Source organism: Phacochoerus africanus, chromosome 2, assembly GCF_016906955.1.
Source record: "Phacochoerus africanus isolate WHEZ1 chromosome 2, ROS_Pafr_v1, whole genome shotgun sequence".
NCBI lineage: Eukaryota > Metazoa > Chordata > Mammalia > Artiodactyla > Suidae > Phacochoerus > Phacochoerus africanus.
The window spans coordinates 209211564-209231032 of record NC_062545.1 but is presented as its reverse complement, the minus strand read 5'-3'; the positions used below and the strand labels follow the sequence as shown (position 1 = coordinate 209231032).

At 38.3% G+C, this 19469-nt stretch overlaps 1 protein-coding gene across 3 annotated transcripts in view; it reads right to left on the bottom strand.

Moving 5' to 3' along the window:
- PSIP1 (PC4 and SRSF1 interacting protein 1) overlaps nt 1–19127 on the bottom strand; it is a 42710-nt gene extending 23583 nt beyond the window's left edge. The window contains exons 1-4 of one of the 3 annotated variants that reach the window (XM_047767622.1): nt 18692–19127; nt 17951–18165; nt 14485–14561; nt 1722–1860 (exon numbers count right to left, since the gene is read on the bottom strand). In XM_047767622.1, coding sequence (XP_047623578.1) covers nt 1722–1860; nt 14485–14561; nt 17951–18022 — 288 coding nt within the window. In that variant the 5' untranslated portion in view covers nt 18023–18165; nt 18692–19127. The remainder of the gene's footprint in view (nt 1–1721; nt 1861–14484; nt 14562–17950; nt 18166–18691) is intronic. The other 2 variants (XM_047767624.1, XM_047767623.1) reach the window with 2 other exon arrangements.
- Nucleotides 19128–19469: the final 342 nt, after the last annotated feature.

Below are 19469 nucleotides of genomic sequence, written 5' to 3'. Positions count from 1 at the left end.
TTAACATAAATGCTGCTAACTCATAAATTATAAAAGTATAATAAAAAAATGTAAAAATGTGCCCAAAATTACTTATAGCACTATAGAAATGTTACAAATCATGATGGCCAATTTTTAATCGTTGTTTCTTCTGTGTAAGTTTGGGCATCAATGCTTGCACCAAACCACAGGAATGTGCCACTGGGGATGTCTGTGCCAGAAATACAGAGTACACCACACCAGCATAATCATTCACACTTTTGTTAAGAACAGATAATTGTTGAGTTTCATGCACACAATCTACCAAAAATTTCATTGTGAAATGGAAAATCCGAAGTATGTAACATGGAAACTACCTGGAGATTAAGTAGATAGGGAGGAAGAGAGGTACAGTAACTACACTAGGCAATCTGGAGGATAAAAAGACCTTGAAGGCACAACCAAGGATGCATAATCTTAAAATAAGTTACAAAATACTATTTTCAGGAAACAGTCAACTCAGTCTCTTTAGACTCTCATTACATAGTCAAGGCGATAAGGATGGGAAATCACTTATCCATTCTTACATTTGCATAACAAACATTTACTAAATACCTAGTCTTCCCACACATAAAAAATCCCAGGCACACAGGTCATATGACTTCTCTGTTATAGAACTATATAGCCTGTGGCAGTAAAGACAAGCACAAAAGCAACTATGATATGACTGAATACTGTAACAAATAACTTTTGGGTATATAATGAAGGCACTTACCATCTAATGCAGTCTTGGAACATCAATAAGACTTAAATGTTCCAGACAGAAGAGCAACTGAAAAGTTCTCAAACATGAGAAAAAGCACAATACATACAAAGAAATAAAAAAAAAAACATGGGTTGGGAGTTCCCGTCATGGCGCAGTGGTTAACAAATCCGACTAGGAACCATGAGGTTGCGGGTTCGATCCCTGCCCTTGCTCAGTGGGTTGACGATCCGGCGTTGCCGTGAGCTGTGGTGTGGGTTGCAGACGCGGCTCGGATCTTGCATTGCTGTGGCTCTGGCGTAGGCCCGCGGCTACAGCTCCGATTCGACCCCTAGCCTAGGAACCTCCATGTGCCGCTGGAGTGGCCCAAAAAAGGGCAAAAAAAGACAAAAAAAAAAAAATATATATATATATATGGGTTTAAATGTAGAAAGTTGCAGAATTTTCAGTATTGCTATCTCCTTTAGATTTACTCATACTCTTAATAGTTTTTACTAACTGAAGCCTAATATAAATGAACAAAAGCTCTGGACACACAAAAAACAGAACAGAAAGGAGGTTTAAAGGTTGCTCTTCTACACACCAAAACAAGTATAATTTGCATAGTGCTATAAGTACTTTTGTCACAGATTTAATTTAATCCATGTGAAGTTCTTATTCTAATAAATTTTATGGATTTAGAAATTCAAAGATTAAGGAAAAAAACTCTTCAAGCTGTAAAACCTAGATTTAAGAGTACATACGGTTTTAAATTCAATGATACATTAAACTCTCAATCAAGATTTCAATAATTGTTTCCCAGGTTTCTGAGATATCTTTGACCATGCAGGCAATATTTCACAAGTTATCTAGTTCAACAAGTTATCTCAACCTCACAAATGGGAGTGATTCAATCTGAAATTCATAAGGCTTTTAAATTATTTTCCTATAGCTCTACTAGTGATTACTCCCCAAAACTGAATAAATAAAACTAAACTAAGTTTTATGTAATATGACGCACCTGTTGACTTGAAAATTTCACTTTCGGATTGTTATCTATCTCCCATAAACCTTCATTAAAGCCTTTTCGTTTATTTGGTTTGCCGTACTTTTCCTTATTTTCTGAGTAAGGAAATATATCCTTTGGGCCTAAAAAAGCACTAAAAAAGGAGAGGGGGAAGGGGAAATGTGAGTGCAAAGCAATCTCAAATATAAGTTATTAAATAGCACCACTTTATGATGCAATTATCAAAAATTCTCAACCTAAAATGCAGTAAAAATCGTAAATTAAACACTCTTACTAAATTCAGTCAATTCCTAGATCCATAATTCTCTTTTTAAAACACACAAGTTGCACAACAGTGTGAATCCCACTAAACTTTACACTTAAAAATGGTTAAAATGGTGAACTCTATGTTTATCTTACCACAATTAAAGAATGCATAAAAAAGAGATGACATGACTGTATTAATCAATGCTTTTAAATGCACAGCAATATAAGTTTTACTGCAAAGTAATTTGGAATATTATATAGCTTATAAAGCATTGTCGATATTTTTAAAATATTTATATATATATACACACACAGATTTTTATAATAAAATGAGTGTTAAGAATTTTACTTTATTCGGTGAGGGACTCAGATAGATGTTATAACTGGTTTCTTCATTTATATATATAAATGCATACATATATATAACACCTTTTTTTGGATGGCCACAGCCACTGTATCTGGAAGTTCTGGGCCAAGGATTAAATCTGAGCTGCAGCTGCGACCTATACCGCTGGACCCTTTAACCCAGTGCACCGGGCAGGGGATTGACCACGTGCCTCCACAGTGACACGAGCCACCCGCAGTAGGATTCTTAATCCACTGTGCCATTACATTACAGTCAATTCTTGTATTCATGGTAATTATATTTTAAGTCACCAGGAACACTAAATTAGGGAATACTGTACTACTGCTCCAGAGGAAATACAGGGTAGGTTCCTCTGGTCACAACCTTTTTGTCAATCAATGCATTACTTTATGTGCGTTTGTCTTTAAAGACACCTTATTTAATATATACTGCTAATTCATTAACACTGAACTCACAGCCAACAGCTTATGTAACAAATATTTCTCCATAAGGCACAGCAGAGCCTTCTTGCACTTAGGAACACTAAATGGCACTTCAGCACTACATTTGGGTGCTGATTATAGACAGTTTTGTGCTTTTTCTTAAAGCACAAAAACACAAAAACCATGGCACTACAAAAACCACAAACACTTGTTTACAACATGAGAGATGAACCAAAGCAAAACATGGCCTTGGTTCAACCTCAGTTAGGGATGTGTACATCAAGTTACTCAAATTTTTTGCCATTTTGCACACAAACATGACCACAGAGGCATCTCAAGTATTGATTTGGGATTTTAGTAAGCAGGCAAATTCATTAATATGGAACCCACAAATGATGACAATCAACTACTTTTGTGTGTGTATGTAAATATACATACATATTTATCATCCTCAGAAAAGCCCCCTTATGTATTTCCCTATGTCAGTTCTAGATAAGTCTGTCATTCCTATAAAGGCAGATGCACAGGATGTGTTAAGTTTTTTGCAATAATGATTGATATACACGTATTCTCCAAAGCAAGAGGAAAATTAATACTCATTTCTAAAATGTGCTATAATTTAAAATTATTTACTACCACATTAAGTTAAATATCAATTAAATATCTACCATAAATTCTCTATCTGCTGAAATTCTTTAGGAATTAGGGACCTAATGAGTAAAGTCAAAATTCCAGTTAGAGTATTTTAAAAGCTTTAAGATAAAATTTTAACAAAAAGGAGACTCAGGGCTCTATTTAAATATAATCAATGCAGGGAGTACCTATCATGACACAGTGGAAACGAATCCGACTAGGAGCCATGAGTTGCGGGTTTGATCCCTGGCCTCGCTCAGTAGGTTAAGAATGTGGCGTTTCCGTGAGCTGTGGTATAGGTCACAGACGCGGCTCAAATCTTATGTTGCTGTGAATCTGGCATAGGCCGGCAGCAACAGCTCTGATTTGACCCCTAGCCTGGGAACCTCCATATGCCGCAGGTGTGGCCCTAAAAAGACTCTCTCTATATATATATATAATCTATGCATATAAAAGTCAGCTTTATTAGTTGCAATTTATGAAAACTCTAAGTAAATGCACATCAGTTAAGACACACTTAAATCATTATCATCTTATTTGATCCAGAAATTTTAGACCTTTACTAGGCTTCATTCATTCATACTTGTAACCTAAAATAAGAAAAATTAACATTTAGTTAAAACGGTAAATCAATCCCTCGTTCAAATTCTAAGTAAATGACTTGAGCTAAAACTCCATCAAAAATAAAATATACTTGAAGAAACACTGCAAATCAACTATACTTTAATAATAATAATTAATAAATAAATATAATATACTTTGGGCAACAGAGTTTCCACTGTTGCCCAAAGAGATGTGCGGCGTCTCTGTAGTGACAGGATGCAGGTTCAATCCCCAGCCTGGCACAATGGGTTAAAGGATCAGGTGTTGCTGCAGCTTCGGCATAGGTGGCAAGGGTGCCTCAGATTTGGTCCTGGCCCAGTAACTCCATATGCTGCAGGGTGGCCAAAAAAATTAAATATACTTCTAGTTAGAACAAAGCAATTCTCTCTTCCTAAAACCCTACAACTCCTAAGGCTAAAGGAAACAAGAGACATTATCAACACATTCGGAAGCTAGAAAGACAGAAAATTTGATATTAAGCAGGGATGTAAAAAGTGAGATAGGACCCCTATGTATAGTTCAAAATCCCCAAAGGGGATTTGAAAGTGCTGGCATCAAGAACTTCAAGAGGTGGAAGGGCCTTAAATATTAAATACTTAATAAAATTACAGAAAAAATGTCTTAAAAACCTCAAATGTGAGGCATTTTTAGACATGACTCTAAGCTAAAAAGCTATTCAAAAGAGAAAACTGATTCTACCATGATGTTATTTAGTTTATAAAGGCTTGAGAGGTAAATTTACACGATTATTCTTTTCCCAAAACATAGTCCTCACTTTGTATGTCAAAGAGACCATACAAATGACCACAGCAAGGCAATTTTATTGAACAACAGGAAAAGTTATAACTGTTCCATAACCTTCAAAAACTGTCAAAACAGGAGTTCCCATTGTGGTGCAGCAGAAACAAATCCAACTAGGAACGATGAGGTTGAGGGTTCGTTCCCTGGCCTTGCTCACTGGGTTAAGGATCTGGCGTTGCCCTGAGCTGTGGTGTAGGTCACAGACTCGGCTTGGACCCTGCATTGCTGTGGCTCTGGCGTAGGCTGGCAGCTACAGCTCCGATTAGACCCCTAGCCTGGGAACTTCCATACGCCACTAGTGCAGCCCTAAAAAAGACAAAAAAAAAATAAGATTAAAAAATAAAGGAAAAAAAAACAAAAAAAAACCTGTCAAAACACTCTAAGTGTGCGAAGACATTTTAAAACACTAAAAACTAAAACTTATTTATTAGTTACACTGTAATTTAAAACATTAGAAACACTGAGATTAAACTATTTCACTCTTTGTAAAAAGCTTATCAATGCATATTTTCTATGCCTACGGCAATGTGTCATATTCCTTTCTAAATCTGATGAGCTTCTAACATTTTATTTTGCACTTTGAATGTTGTGAAGTATCTTTAATGTTATTAGTTGGCATGACTTCCTATGAGACATCTTCATCCTTTTTATTACAAACACCTCCCTCATATTGAAAAGCTTGCCCTCCCTAGTTGCTCTGCCTGCATATCTAGTCTCCCCATATTTAGCACTTCTAAATTCATGAGGTTATTATTCACAAGTCTATTTATTCTACAACTCTATTTACATGCAAGTTTTAATTCTAGCCTTATTAGCTTCTTTGTTGGTCAATTCTCCATTTTGTTTTTTCATTAAACTCAACCTGGGTGGGTATATAATCGAAAGACATGGAGGCTACCACAGCGCTATCTATGCCTGAAGTGAGAAACAGATGTACACTGACCAGTTACCAAGAAACTTTGAAAAAAGTGACACATGGAGTTCCCGCTGTGGCCCAGTGGGTTAAGAACCCGACATAGTGTCCGTGAGGACTCCGGTCAGATCGCTATCCTCGTTCAGTAGGATAAGGTTCTAGCATTGCCACAGCTGCAGTGTAGGTCACAGATGGTGCTCAGACCCAGCACTGCTGTGGCTGTGGTGTACGCTGGCAGCTGCAGCTCCAATTCCACCTCTAGCCTGGCAACTTCCACGTGCCGCTGATGCAGTTTTAAACAAAGTGACATGCTATGCATCTGATCTGCTATTTATATCTAGAGTTGTGGACTGAAGAGGTAGCAATAAATTTAGTAGTTTATACAATTACAGTTAATATTCCAGAGAAAGTGCAATTTGAAACATTTTGTTGGGGCATTGGTGCTATTTTAACTAAACCATGGTAACCAAAATTCATACATACTAGATAGACCTATGCAAAGATAAAGATTGCCTGTACCTTCTTTCCTCTCCTCTTCATGCTTTGACTTTAAATTCTACTTTTATCAGATAGGAACAAATCCATTCTTGCTTTCTTTGTGACATTAGTCTTACTTAGTCATACTTTTTTTGAGCCTTGTCTCACAAAATAAGATAAAGGTAGATTAGTAAGATTAATCCAATCTAAGTCTTAATAGAATTCTATTCATATAATGTAGTAATTTATATTTGGTCTTTTACCATTGTGTTTTACATTTAAATTTTATTACACTTGGTTAACCTTTATTCTTAATTCTGCAGAATAGGTTTTAAAAAAATTCTCTCCCTGCTCCTTCCCCAGATTCAGGTTTTCAAGAACTACTCTGTATTATTTTACTATTCGTTATATTCATATTATAAGTCATACCTAAACTTGTATCTTTATAAATATACCCCAAATTAAATAACTATGCCTTTCCAACTGAGAGAAGACCTTCATGTTATACACAGATGGTTAAAAAAAAAATTCACACATGAAAAGATGCTCAGTATCATTAGCTATCAGTGAAATGTAAATGAGAACCAAGTTAAGATGCTATCTTCACACCCAACAGAAGAGTTATAATAAAAAAAAAGATGATAATAACAAGCCTTGGCAAAGATATGGAGAAATTACAATCATCACGCTTTGCTGATAGAAATATAAAATGATACACAGCTAATTTGAAGTCTGGAGATTCCTCAAAAGATTAAGCATCAAGTTAATGTGACCCAGGAATTTCACTCCTACAGAAAGGAGAACATGACACACAAAACACAAATTGTTCGTTGTAGCATTATTTATAATAGCTCAAAGTAGAAACAATTCAAATATCAACTGACAGATAAATATATATCAATACAATGTACTATTCTGCAATAAATACAAATTACTACCACATGTTACACACTATAAATAATCTTGAAAATATTATGCTAAGTTAAAAAATGCCAGTCATTAAAGACTGCATATTGTATCGGTCAATTTACATGAAATGCCCAGGACAGGCAAACTGATTAGTGGTTCCCTATAGCAAGATGGGAGGGAAAAAGGACAAATGGGAAGTACCTGCTAACAGGTACAGGATTTCTTTTTGGGATTATTAAGATGTTCTAAAATTGTAATGTAAGGAACATCTTTTCCTGTCAACAATTACATAACAGCTATGTACTATTTCACTGAAGACCTATCCCAAAATTAGTCTATTGTGAGATCACTTTCTATACCAAATTTTCTATTATAAAATGCAGCTATAGGGAGTTCCCATCATAGATCAGCAGTAACAAACCCAAACAGGGACCCATGAGGACATGGGTTCAATCCCTGGCCTCGCTCAGTGGGTTAAGAACCCAGCTTTGCTGTGAGTTGTGTAGGTCGCAGATGCTTGGCTCGGATTCCAAGTTGCTGTGGCTGTGATGTAGGCTGATAGCCACAGCTCTGATTCAACCCCTAGCCTGGGAACTTCCATACGCCATGGCGTGGCCCTAAAACAGACCAAAAAAATAAATTATAAAAATAAAGTGAGCTATAATAAATTATGTATTGCTCAATCTTTTCACATACTTTCCTAATAATTCTAAGTAGAACTGTTATGCCTACAACTAGGTGGTTCTTTATTGAGACTGAAAAAACCCTCCCATGTGTTCACCACAAAAAAGAAAGGACTCATGGGACCTAATGGAAGTGTTAGCTAATGCTATGGTGGTGTGTAATCACAACTGCAATAAACATATTAAAATCAACATACCTTACACTTACACAATATGCATCAATTACATCAGGTTTTTTTTTTTTTTAATTTTTTGTCTTTTTGCTATTTCTTTGGGCCGCTCCCGTGGCATATGGAGGTTCCCAGGCTAGGGGTCGAATCGGAGCTGTAGCCACCGGCCTACGCCAGAGCCACAGCAACGCGGGATCCGAGCCACATCTGCAACCTACACCACAGCTCACGGCAACGCCAGATCATCAATCCACTGAGCAAGGGCAGGGACCAAACCCACAACCTCATGGTTCCTAGTCAGATTCGTTAACCACTGCGCCACGACGGGAACTCCCATATCAGTTTTTAAAAATAAGAAAACCCGGACTTCCCGTGTGGCTCACAACATAACTACTTGGCGTTGCTTCTACAGTGGCTGTGGCTCGACCCCTAGCCTGGGAACTTCCATATGCCGCAGGTGCGGCCACTTGTTTATTAAATTAAATAAATAAATAAATAAATAAATAAAAATAAGAAAACCCATACACACAGAAAGAATCCTCCCAAGGAGGATTCTATTTTTTTTTTTTTTTTTTTGCTTTTTAGGGTCGCACCTGTGGCACATGGAGGTGCCCAGGCTAGGGGTCAAACTGGAGCAACAGGTGCTGGCCTACACCACAGCCACAGCCACGCCAGATCCGACCCACGTCTGTGACCTATACCACAGCTCAGGGCAACACCAGATCATTAACCCACTGAGCAAGGCCAGGGATCTAACCCGCAACCTCATGGTTCCTAGTTGGATTCGTTTCCACTGCGCCACGACGGGAACCCCTGTTGACTTTTTTTAATTTTTACAATTTGTTTTTTAAATTTTTGGTGGGTAATTTTTCAAAACAAATTACCCACCAAATTCCAGATCTGAAAGAAAGCTTAGGGATCACCAAAATCCCCCTTTTAAAGATTAAAACACCGAAGGCCAGAAAGAGCAACTGACTCTGGCAAGGTTACCTATCTATTAAACAGCAGAGCCTCCACTCTACAACATTCCCTTAAAAAGGTTTCAGGGTTTCTTTTAACCACTGTAATACAGTCTTTGAACCGTCTCCTAATAAAATATTGATGTCATATCCCTATACATATCAAGACAGATTTCAAATTCCAATGCCAAAGCCCACAAGTATCAAAGCTGATGGAAAAAGGTCCTTTAAAAAAAAAAAAAGCAAATTAACTACATTACTAATCTTTAAAATTCTGAAACAAATCTTACTAGTGTGTTTCTCACATGGCATATGCCTAAAGGCCATTAAGTGTGTCTCTGTATATCCCAATTTTCAGAGAAATTTAAGCACACAGAAAAGCAGTTCTCTCTCCGGTTACCTTTTTGGAAACAATGTATATACCCATAAGAACATATACATATATGCTTCACAAAAACTCAATCATCACATACTTAGAACCTAAAGAAAACCAGAAATCACATACCAAAAAAAAAAAGCAAAAAAAAATGGGATGGAAAGCTTATCGGAGCTGAAAACATGAAGCTCAAAACTCATTTATCTCTTGCCAAATAATACAGAAACTTCTATCTTTTAAAACACTAATTCTAACTTGCTGCTTCACTTCTCTATTATTATTAAATTACAAAATATGAAACATACTGTTTTATAATTATATTTTATTAAAGCATACAATATTTTATAATAGAAAATGATTCAACAGACAAATGAGGATATATCTACTATGCACCATGAACCTGACCATACAGAGATGAACATACAGTTCCTCCCATTTTATGGTATAAGGTTCATGAGAAACTATACAAGTCCCATACCAACACACACAGCCATATCTGCAGTACGGAAATTATACAGAATGGATTAGCAATGAGATTCTGCTATGAAGCTCTGGGAACTATGTCTAGTCACTTATGATGGAGCATGATAATGTGCAAAAACAGAATGTGTACATGTATGTGGAACTGGGTCACCATGTTGTACAGTAGAAAAAAAATTGTATTGGGGAAATAACTATTAAAAAAATAACAAAAAATTTTAAAAAGGAAATTATTCAGAAGGAGTATAGAAGAAAATAAAATACTATTCTATGATCCGTTTTTTTTATTCCCTTCTTGTGGCCAGGTTATACAAAAAAAACCAATCAACAGTATTACCTCTCCATTCCCCTTCACTCCTAAAACTGCAATTAGGCAGGTTTTGAAATAGACTGTTACAGATATTTTTTAAATTTTCTAGAACTGAGCATCAGGAGATAAAAGTAGTAAAAACACCATTTTAAATTTACTAGATTTCAGAGAAATAAATACACCTGGGTTGAGTATTCCTTCAATTAGCAGTGGTAATCAGCCAGCAAAACTCAAAGTGAACTGCAAACAATAAACACAAGTGCTGGAATATAACTGGGAAAATAATATGCAGTATTACCTTTATTAACAGCTGATATTTGGTGTTTAATACATGCCAAGCATTGTTTTAAGCACCTTTTATGTAACAACTTATCTTCACCTCAAATCCTGAGATATTTTATTATTTTCATTTTACAAGTAATGAAAGTAGGACACAAGGCTACGTAACCTGCCTAAGGTCATATATAGCAGGTAAGTGGCAGAATTCAGAGTCTTCTGATGCAGTTGTCTTACACCTTATATAAATGCTAGCTAATAGACAGCAAATGCATAATCAACAAATGATTTTTATCTAGGTCATAGAGCTTTCAAACACCAAACATTTTATTTAACAGCTACTATGTACCAGGCATTTAAGATGACAAGCAAGACAGACAAGGTCTCTGCTCTCCAAGCTCCTGACTTGGGGTTAAAGAAAAAATTTCTATCATCACTGCAATGGAGAAAAAAAGCATTAAAAAGCAAGATTTGAGATCTAAATGACTAAAAATCTGAAGATACACTTTTCCCAATAAGAGAAATCAAGAAGGACGTGACAAAAGGTGAAAAATATCTGTAACATTGAAAAAATGTGTTGAGGTTGGAGATCTAAGCAGACTAGTTCATATAGGGACTTACAAATAAATAGCATTTGTAGGAAAAACTGGGAAGTTTGTTGGTTGGTAATGTTAATAAGGGAGCCACTGAAGAGTTCTGGACCCAAGAAATGACATGATCTGTCTAGAATATAAAGATCACTTTGATTCTACATCAAGAGTGAAAACTGAGACCAAGGCAGGATTAGGACACACTTTCTTTTTAGGACCGCACCTGTGGCATATGGAAGTTCCCAGGATAGGAGTCGAATCGGAGCTACAGCTGCCAGCTTACACCACCGCCACAGCAACACGGGATCCAAGTTGCATCTTTGACCTACAACACAGCTCACAGCAACACCAGATCCTTAACCCACTGAGTGAGGCCAGGGATAGAACCTGCATCCTCATGGATACTAAAGAGGTTCACTACTACTCAGCCACAATGGCAACTCCAGGACACTATCTCTAAGAGTAACTGCGGCATAAACTTGAGTGGTAGTAGAGGAGATGGAGAAAAAAAAAAAAAAAAAGATCAGAATGCACTTTAAAGAAAAAGAACAAGACTTGCTGAATGACAAGATGTGGGAGGAAGGGGTAAAGTGTAATATGAAATCCAGGATAACACATAATTTTTGGCTCCAGCAAAGCACTACATTCTTGTCACACACATTTACTAAGAATCTGTTTTGAATATATCAGGTTTTTGGTTGGTTGGTTTGTTTGTAAGGCAGCTGAGACCTACACCACAGCTGTGGCAACACCAGATCCTTTAACCCACTGCTACTGCACAAGCAAGGGACAGAACCTCTATCTCCCCAACAAACTGAGCCGCTGCAGTCAGATCCTTAATCCCCTGTGCCACAGCGGGAACTCCTGAATATATCTACCTAGTAGAGTGTGACATTTGGTATATGCAAAGGCTCATTGCTATCCAATGTTCAGAACTTTGCTGTATGAATTTACTGTGAAAGGCAGAAAACATTAAGAAAAATCAGATGTTTGTAGGTCAGGAAAAGAATGCAATTACAAAAGCACTCTGCTCTCAACAATAAAGAAATCTTAATCTACAAATTAGTTATGAATCAGTACTTCCAATTTTCAAACTGCCATTTCTTTTTCTATGTTCTTTCTTTCCACCTCCCTAACTAAAGGATATCAGAATAAACTCCCATTTATGCAAATCCCAAATAGAAAAGTACAAATAATCATCCTCTCTCAACTTCTGGGGGGGGGGGGGAATGCAAATAACCATTGAGATCTAGTTTCTAAAAATTAACCTTAAGTACCAAAAAAGTTAAGCCACCAGACCAATAGCAACACCAACACTACCTTCCCAAAGATAATGGCGTACTTATGAGAACGCCATGGCACAAAAATTACGAGTACACTTTGAAATGAAAATTTATTATCATTAGCTTAATTTTAGAATTACATTCCCTGAGTATATTCTAATTTTTGATTAGTAATTCACTGTCTTCATTAAGCGCTTTATACCATTTATTAACAAAACAATGCTTATGAAAACTTAGTTATTTGGTATAGTTTGTTTTGGTTTATAATTCACAGATATTTACAACCTAAAAATCCTTGTAATTACTTTTGTTTTTTTTTTCTTTTTACGGTCACGCCCTCTGCATATGGACATTCCGAAGCCAGGGGTTGAACTGGAGTTGCAGCTGAGGCCTACATCACAGCCGGGGCAACACTGGATCCAAGCCGCATCTGCAACTTTCACCACAGCTTATGGCAACACCAGCTCCTCAACCCATTGAGCAAAGCCAGGGATTGAACCCACATCCTCAGAGAGACAACATCAACATCAGGTCCTTAACTTGCTGAGCCACAACACGACTCCTAAAAATCCTCACTTGCAAATGTTGGGAAAGGAATACTCATTCATCTAAATTTAATGTAAGAATCAACAAGGTTGTTCTATAATACTATAAGGACACAAAAATTCTAGGGAACGTCTATTCACATTACTCTGCTACCGTGTTCCCAAACTTCATATGCAGCAGAATCAACTGGAAGCTAGTTAAAAGAGACTGCTGCCCCCCATACCTCAGTTTCTGATTCAGTAGGTCTGAGGTGGGGTCCAAGAACCTGCATGCCTCAACGTCCCATGTGATGTTCCCATGTATGCCGCAGCCTGACCTGGTATCACACTTTAAAACCCCTATTCCAATAGAGAGTATACAATTTTTCATTAAAAGACACCTTTCTCTATTGAATTTATAGCAGAGTTTTAAATTTAAATGGTAGATTATCCCAGAAAATCAGAAACTCATCATTTTTTTTACAAAATTAATTTTTTGTTTTTAATATATTTGAACCCAACTCAAAGTAATTACAGTGAAAACCAACCCAAATGTAGACTCAAAACTGTATTTTAAAGCAAATAATTACGTGTCATTGTATGTTACATTAACACATCCAGAACTGGCAAATCTAGACAGACAGTAACTATTGGATATCTAGTTTACTGGGGAGAAAAGAATGAAGAATGACTGCTGATGGGAACAGAAGTAAATAACACTAAAATCCACTGAATTATATAAAAAAAAAAAAGAAAAAAGAAAATCCACTGAATTATACACTCTAAAGAGATGAACTTTAAGATGTAAATTACCTACCAATAAAGCCATTTTAAAAAATTACCTGGAAGTTCATACAGTAGCTAAGCAACATTAAACCAACTGTTGCTATTACAGTCACTCTAAGGAATACATACTTCTAATTAGAATATCACCAGCTCAATGTTTCACCTGATCCCAGGTAAACAAGTCCACTTTACCAAAATTATCACACATTCTATACTTCTCAAAATCGGCAAAATGACATACTACTTCTAAAGGCTACTGAAATACAGGCAAAAAGCGTATTATTTTTTAAAAATAATAAGATAGCCTTTGGAGTAATCCTCTGCACCTAGAGCAGCAGTTCAATACTCAATTCCAATTTTTGAAAAATTTGTTTCACCAAATCAGTTCTCTGCCCACAAATCTTCCAGGAGCAGCAGAGCAGTACTACTAGCTCTCAGCACCATGCACATACATACATACATATATACACAGACATACATACATACATACACGCACAGACGGCACTATCTAGATTTCTTCTCATCTTTTCTCTAATATACCATTTGTGTGGTTAAAATCATAAAGCCGAAAATAGGGTGCCAGGTTGTCATTATGAAAAGCACTAATTATCCTAAATATGAATACTGAATGCCTTGTTAAAACTTTTCTCACATACTTTCATCCATCAGTTATTCTTCTCATTGCTGAGAGGATCCATATATATTTATTTTCTTCTTATGATTAAGGAATCATCCATTCCATTAAAAGTTAGGCCTACAGTGTCCAATTTTTCTACCAGAAAAAATAAATTTAAAAGAGAAACTTGAAAACTTTTTTCTAAAGTTCAAAGACGGTTTTAACATTTCCTCTTTATTATTTTCTCTCTGAATTAATCTCTAGTTTTTCATTTTATGCCCAATGAACCTGCTAAATTAACTCTGATTTGCCTTTTCAGCCAAAAGGACTTACGTCTCATGAGTTCCAAAAAAGAAAATGGGTAGTTTGTTTGTGGGTGGTTTTACAGCTCCATCAGGAACTTCATCTACCTAAAAGAAAGATCAGAAAAATTAAAATTGTTTACATCAACCCAAACACACCAGAATAAACTGAAAACAAGACACCAAGAGGGATCTGCTCTAAAGTAGAGCAGTTCTACAGGTCCACAAGCCCTCATCTCCAGTTCTAACACCCAAGCAGCTCTGAAAACCAATGTATTTCTCAAAATTCATTTGGTGGCAAAACTTGGATTGAGGTAAGCTATCCCATCATTTCTCTTACCTACCTATTGTTTCTACTGATGCTTCTTTGCAGAAATATTGTGCTAGATTACCATGGGCCATCCCAGACCCTACCAAGAGCAACACGTTTGGCGTATGTTCCATCGCTACCTTTCTAAAATCCCCAAATTCTGGATTTTTGAACAAATCTGATTGTAAGCATTTCAGATAAGGGAGTTTTAACCTGTTTAAATGTTATTTCTGCAAGAAATCTATACAAACATCAGCATAATGTATAAGTACACATTAAACTTAAAGCAGTACTTCTCAAAGTCTGAGACACATTCTGAAAAGATCTTATACCTACAAGGCTGAAGCAAATGAGGTTATCTTTTTCATTTCTTTCTTTCTTTTTTTTTTTTTTTGTCTTTTTGCCTTTTCCAGGGCCACTCCTGCAGCATATGGAGGTTCCCACGCTAGGGGTCCAACCGGAGAGCTGTAGCCACCAACCTACGCCACAGCCACAGCAACTCGGGATCTAAGCCATGTCTGAGACCTACATCACAGCTCACAGCAACGCCGGATCCCTAACCCACTGAGCAAGGCCAGGGATGGAACCCACAACCTCATGGTTCCTAGTCAGATTCATTTCTGCTGCACCACCACGGGAACTCCTCTTTTTCATTTCTCTTTAATACTTCTAATTAAGTAAGGAAGAAACTACCAGGTTATGTCTAAAACATCCATAATACTTGTCACTTTCTCTTATCAAAGTTAACACCATGAAGTAGTGGTATTTAGCCAGAATTTAACATATTTATTTAAGCTTCATAATAAATTTCCATTTCATAACTATCATAATTTCGATGAAACTAATTTTTAAAAATCAGCTGACTTTGTTAAGGGAACAGACCATTAAAGGACCTACTGTGCTCTCTATGTGTTATTGAGGGTGACCTGACTGGTTACCAATCCGAAGACTTCAGATATCAGTAAGAATCATTAGCATCCAACACTCTACAGAACTTAATTTCCTCACCTACAGGGTGTTTTCAACTTTATGACAAGTTGCAAATTGTGACAATCCTTAGAGGTCTTAAGATGAGGGATATTTTCTGTCAACTCAGCTCATATGCTTCTTTTTGCCAGCAAACAGCTTTAAAAGTTTGTGCAAATGTCTAGCACCTGAGTTTAATAAATACTAGGCAAATTTTTTTAAGTCAACTCTAAAAATGATTATTACTGGCACAGGATTACACAAATGTGCAAGACTTAAAAAACAATGAACTTTGTGATGCAGACAGAAAATGTTAATATCAAAATTGGAACGATGGCTGTCACCTTCAGAGCTGAGATCTTAAAAACGTACTCTCAACTCTATAAAGCAAAGACTTGGAATCTATAAGACTAAAAAGAAAATACAAAAGGTCTGTAATTCTTAGACATAGACAATATCAAAAACAAATTCAACTGCTTCTCAAGAGAAAAAGGGGAAAAGGAAAGAGACTAAAATTTTCCATTTCAATTCAAATTAAGCTGTTAACTATAGAACTTATTCAATAAAGAAAGTACGCTGGCCTTCCTAAGGCTACTTTATTTTGCTTTTTTTAGCACTAATCCTTGGTCACCTAACAGACTGAAGCATACGGGGAAGATGATTTAGAAGAGTAGGTAATTTTTTGAAAATTTTCATTTGGCTTTTAAGTGCAGTTGTATAAAAATCTGAATACAGATTATCTTACAACCTTACAACCTCATATTTTATAACACCTCAAAATAAATGATGCTAAAATCACAAAAAAAAAAATGCTTGGAGGGACCTTAAACCTACTCAGTTTCCCTATACTCTATTTAAACCTAAAATGGTGTTTTTAAGTGCATCATTTATGTACTAAGGATGAGGGGGTAATAAAGAAATTCCGTTTATAGCTATTGCCCTCGAGAGCCTTACAATCTATTTGGAAGCCAAAGAATGCAAGGGAGAGTTAAAATAAAGGGTTACTGCAATGAAATAAAGCATCAAATACACAGGCAAGAATTATGATTAAGGCTTTTTCCAGTAAGACTCCAATGAAAAGGTAGACTTAATAAATTAGGGGAAAAAGAAATCTTTCCAGGTTGAGGAGGGAAACCTGTTAACCTGAGTCTATACAGAGTTGGATGGGAAAAACTAAGGAACAAAAAATATTTTATACCTGGATAACACTCAGCAACTCATTCCATGATTCTTTGTAACCACTGGCTATTCTTCCTCCCAGCTGACATAATTAAAACTATAGAATTGAATTATCCTCAAGAAATACACTCCTTGAAGAGCAAATTAATGGAAATTACCAACTTTAGACTACCACATGTTTATATTTAAGGAGGATCTTGGGGTTACTAATCTAATTGAACTCAACATTTTTTAGGCTCTATCACTATCTTAGAACCTGAGTTCTACCATAAACTAAAAGATCTTTTTCTGAAAATGGTGCTTAGATATTTTAGTCTTAAATTTCTGAACAAAAAATCCTGGCTCCTTAATCACCTCTCCGTACTACATGTACTACAGGAATCTGGGTTTACTTCTTTTGCCTATGGGAAACAATCAAAGTAATCAAACAACTTCTTCAAGGTCATAAGGCAAACTTTTCCAGTAAAAACACAAAAATAAGTTTTATAAACCATCCTTGATGCTATCTTATCATAAAACTTTCAAGAACATCCAATCCTCTATCATATTAAACAAGTCAATCCAAAAGGCCTGATCTACTATAGAACAGGAAAAAAGTACCTATGAATTCAATTTAATCACATACAACTCTTTGACACCTAAATAGTTTGCATAGATCCCACTGGTATTTTGCATTTTACTCAAAATTAGGAAAAGGTCAATGTTTCATTAATTTTTAAACGTCAAATCTATACTTGATTATTTTCACCTACAGTGGAACATTAATTGCATCACCTTTAAATATCTCTATTAAAGAAACCTGCCAAAGCCTGTCAAAAACAAACCACAGAAAAATACCTAGTTATGTAAAAACACCAGGATTTTTAAATTACATGGGAGATTAGTGGGCAAAAAAAAACCTAAAAAGGTGAGCTTATAAATGAGACTAAAGAACTCGAGGGAGAGAAAAAGAAACGAGAAAAAAAAAATTCAGAGAAAAGGATAGGAAGTAGGCCTCTGAAAAAGGCAGCATCGCTAAATGAGAAAGCTAAAAATCACTTACTCGAGCTGGCCAATGAGGATAACCTTTCATCTTGGCGAAGATGAGATCCCCAGGTTTGAAATCACGAGTCATGTTTCGGGGGCGAGGCCGGGGGTCCGAAGCCCAGGGAGGAGGAGCGGTGGTGCGGACGCCGAGGGGATGCGGGAGGGCGGAGGGGAGCCGAGGCTCCCCTGGGCGGCGGGAGGGAGAGGATGCCTCGGGGTGTCCCGACGCTCCTGCGAGGGAGAGCACCGAGGGCGGTTAAAGCTCAGAAACCCGAAGGGAGGGGCTGTATGGGGAGGAACGGGGGAGGGGAGGACCGTGGAGGGGCAGGGGTGGGGGTGGGAGAGTGAGGGGAGAGCCGCCTCCTGCTCCTCCCCCGCGAGTACTCGGCCTCCGCAGCCCGAGAGCTACCCCTCCAGGCTCCGCCAGGTCCACCGCTCGACGACCGAAAAGACGCCTCCACCTGAGGCAGAGATGCTTCTCAGCCCAATTCTTCTCTCTCCAGCCCCATCTTTCCTCTGGCTTTTTTCCCCCAAGCTTAAGCCCCAAGAGGGAGGGGGAGGAGGAGAAAAAGATGGCAAAAGCAAGGCGAACGTTCTCTTCCTATCCACACACGACCTCTCCCCTAGCCTGTTTCCCCGATAGTAGCAGCCCCGGGCCGAACCTCGGCTCACGGGCGGGCCGCGGCCACTTCCCCGCTACAGCCAGGAGTGAGGCCACCGAGGGGGGGGGCGGGGCGAGTCCCCGCCGCCCGCTCACCTGCCGGGGCCGCGGGCGCTGGGGCTGCGGTGGCGGACCGGCCGCCTCTGCCCGCGTCCACGCAAGCCACCTGCGCCACCAGCTGCCGCAGAGGCGTCTCAACGGCTCCGAATCGCAACCGCCGCCGCCGCTGCCGCCGCCGTCGCTGCGCTGCTCCCGCGCGGCTCCCGCTCGGCGCCCGCTAGCACTGGGGCGGGACCAACTGCTCGCCGACGAGGGGGAGTAACGCAGCACCCGCCAAAGGTCTGTGGCTCCGGAGAGGAACTTCAGGAGGCCCCAGATCCCCAAGTTCGCTTTGGCCTAATAGTTGCAGTCAGACAGAGAGAGATACGGGTCCAAAGAAGAAAAGGAGTGGACACTAACAGGTCGGCCCGCTGTGGTTCCCCCCTGCGGTTTGTGGAATGGTCGGGCCCGGCCCGCCCCTGCTGGCTGCTCTGCGTGTGTGTATTTGTATGTGTACTGTATGTAAAAGGCGGGGAGGGAGGAAACGATTGTTGTGGACAGGGTTTGGGGGCGGGTATCTGGGCCTCCAGCCCTTGGCTGTGTGTTAGGGAGAACCTGGCAGCCTAAGCTAACATGTTCTTCCATCGTTTCCCAGGGTGGGGAGGTTTTCAGTGCTGCAGTTGCGCGGTTTGCACCATCCAAAAAAGAACTGTACAAAAACCCATAGATGAAATCAGAGCTGAAGGCGATTGCACTGTGCAGTTGTAGGCCTCTTAAGCCTCGCTGAAGGGGGCTTGCAGGCTCCTTTTCTTGAAATTGTAATTTGAGAAAGCCC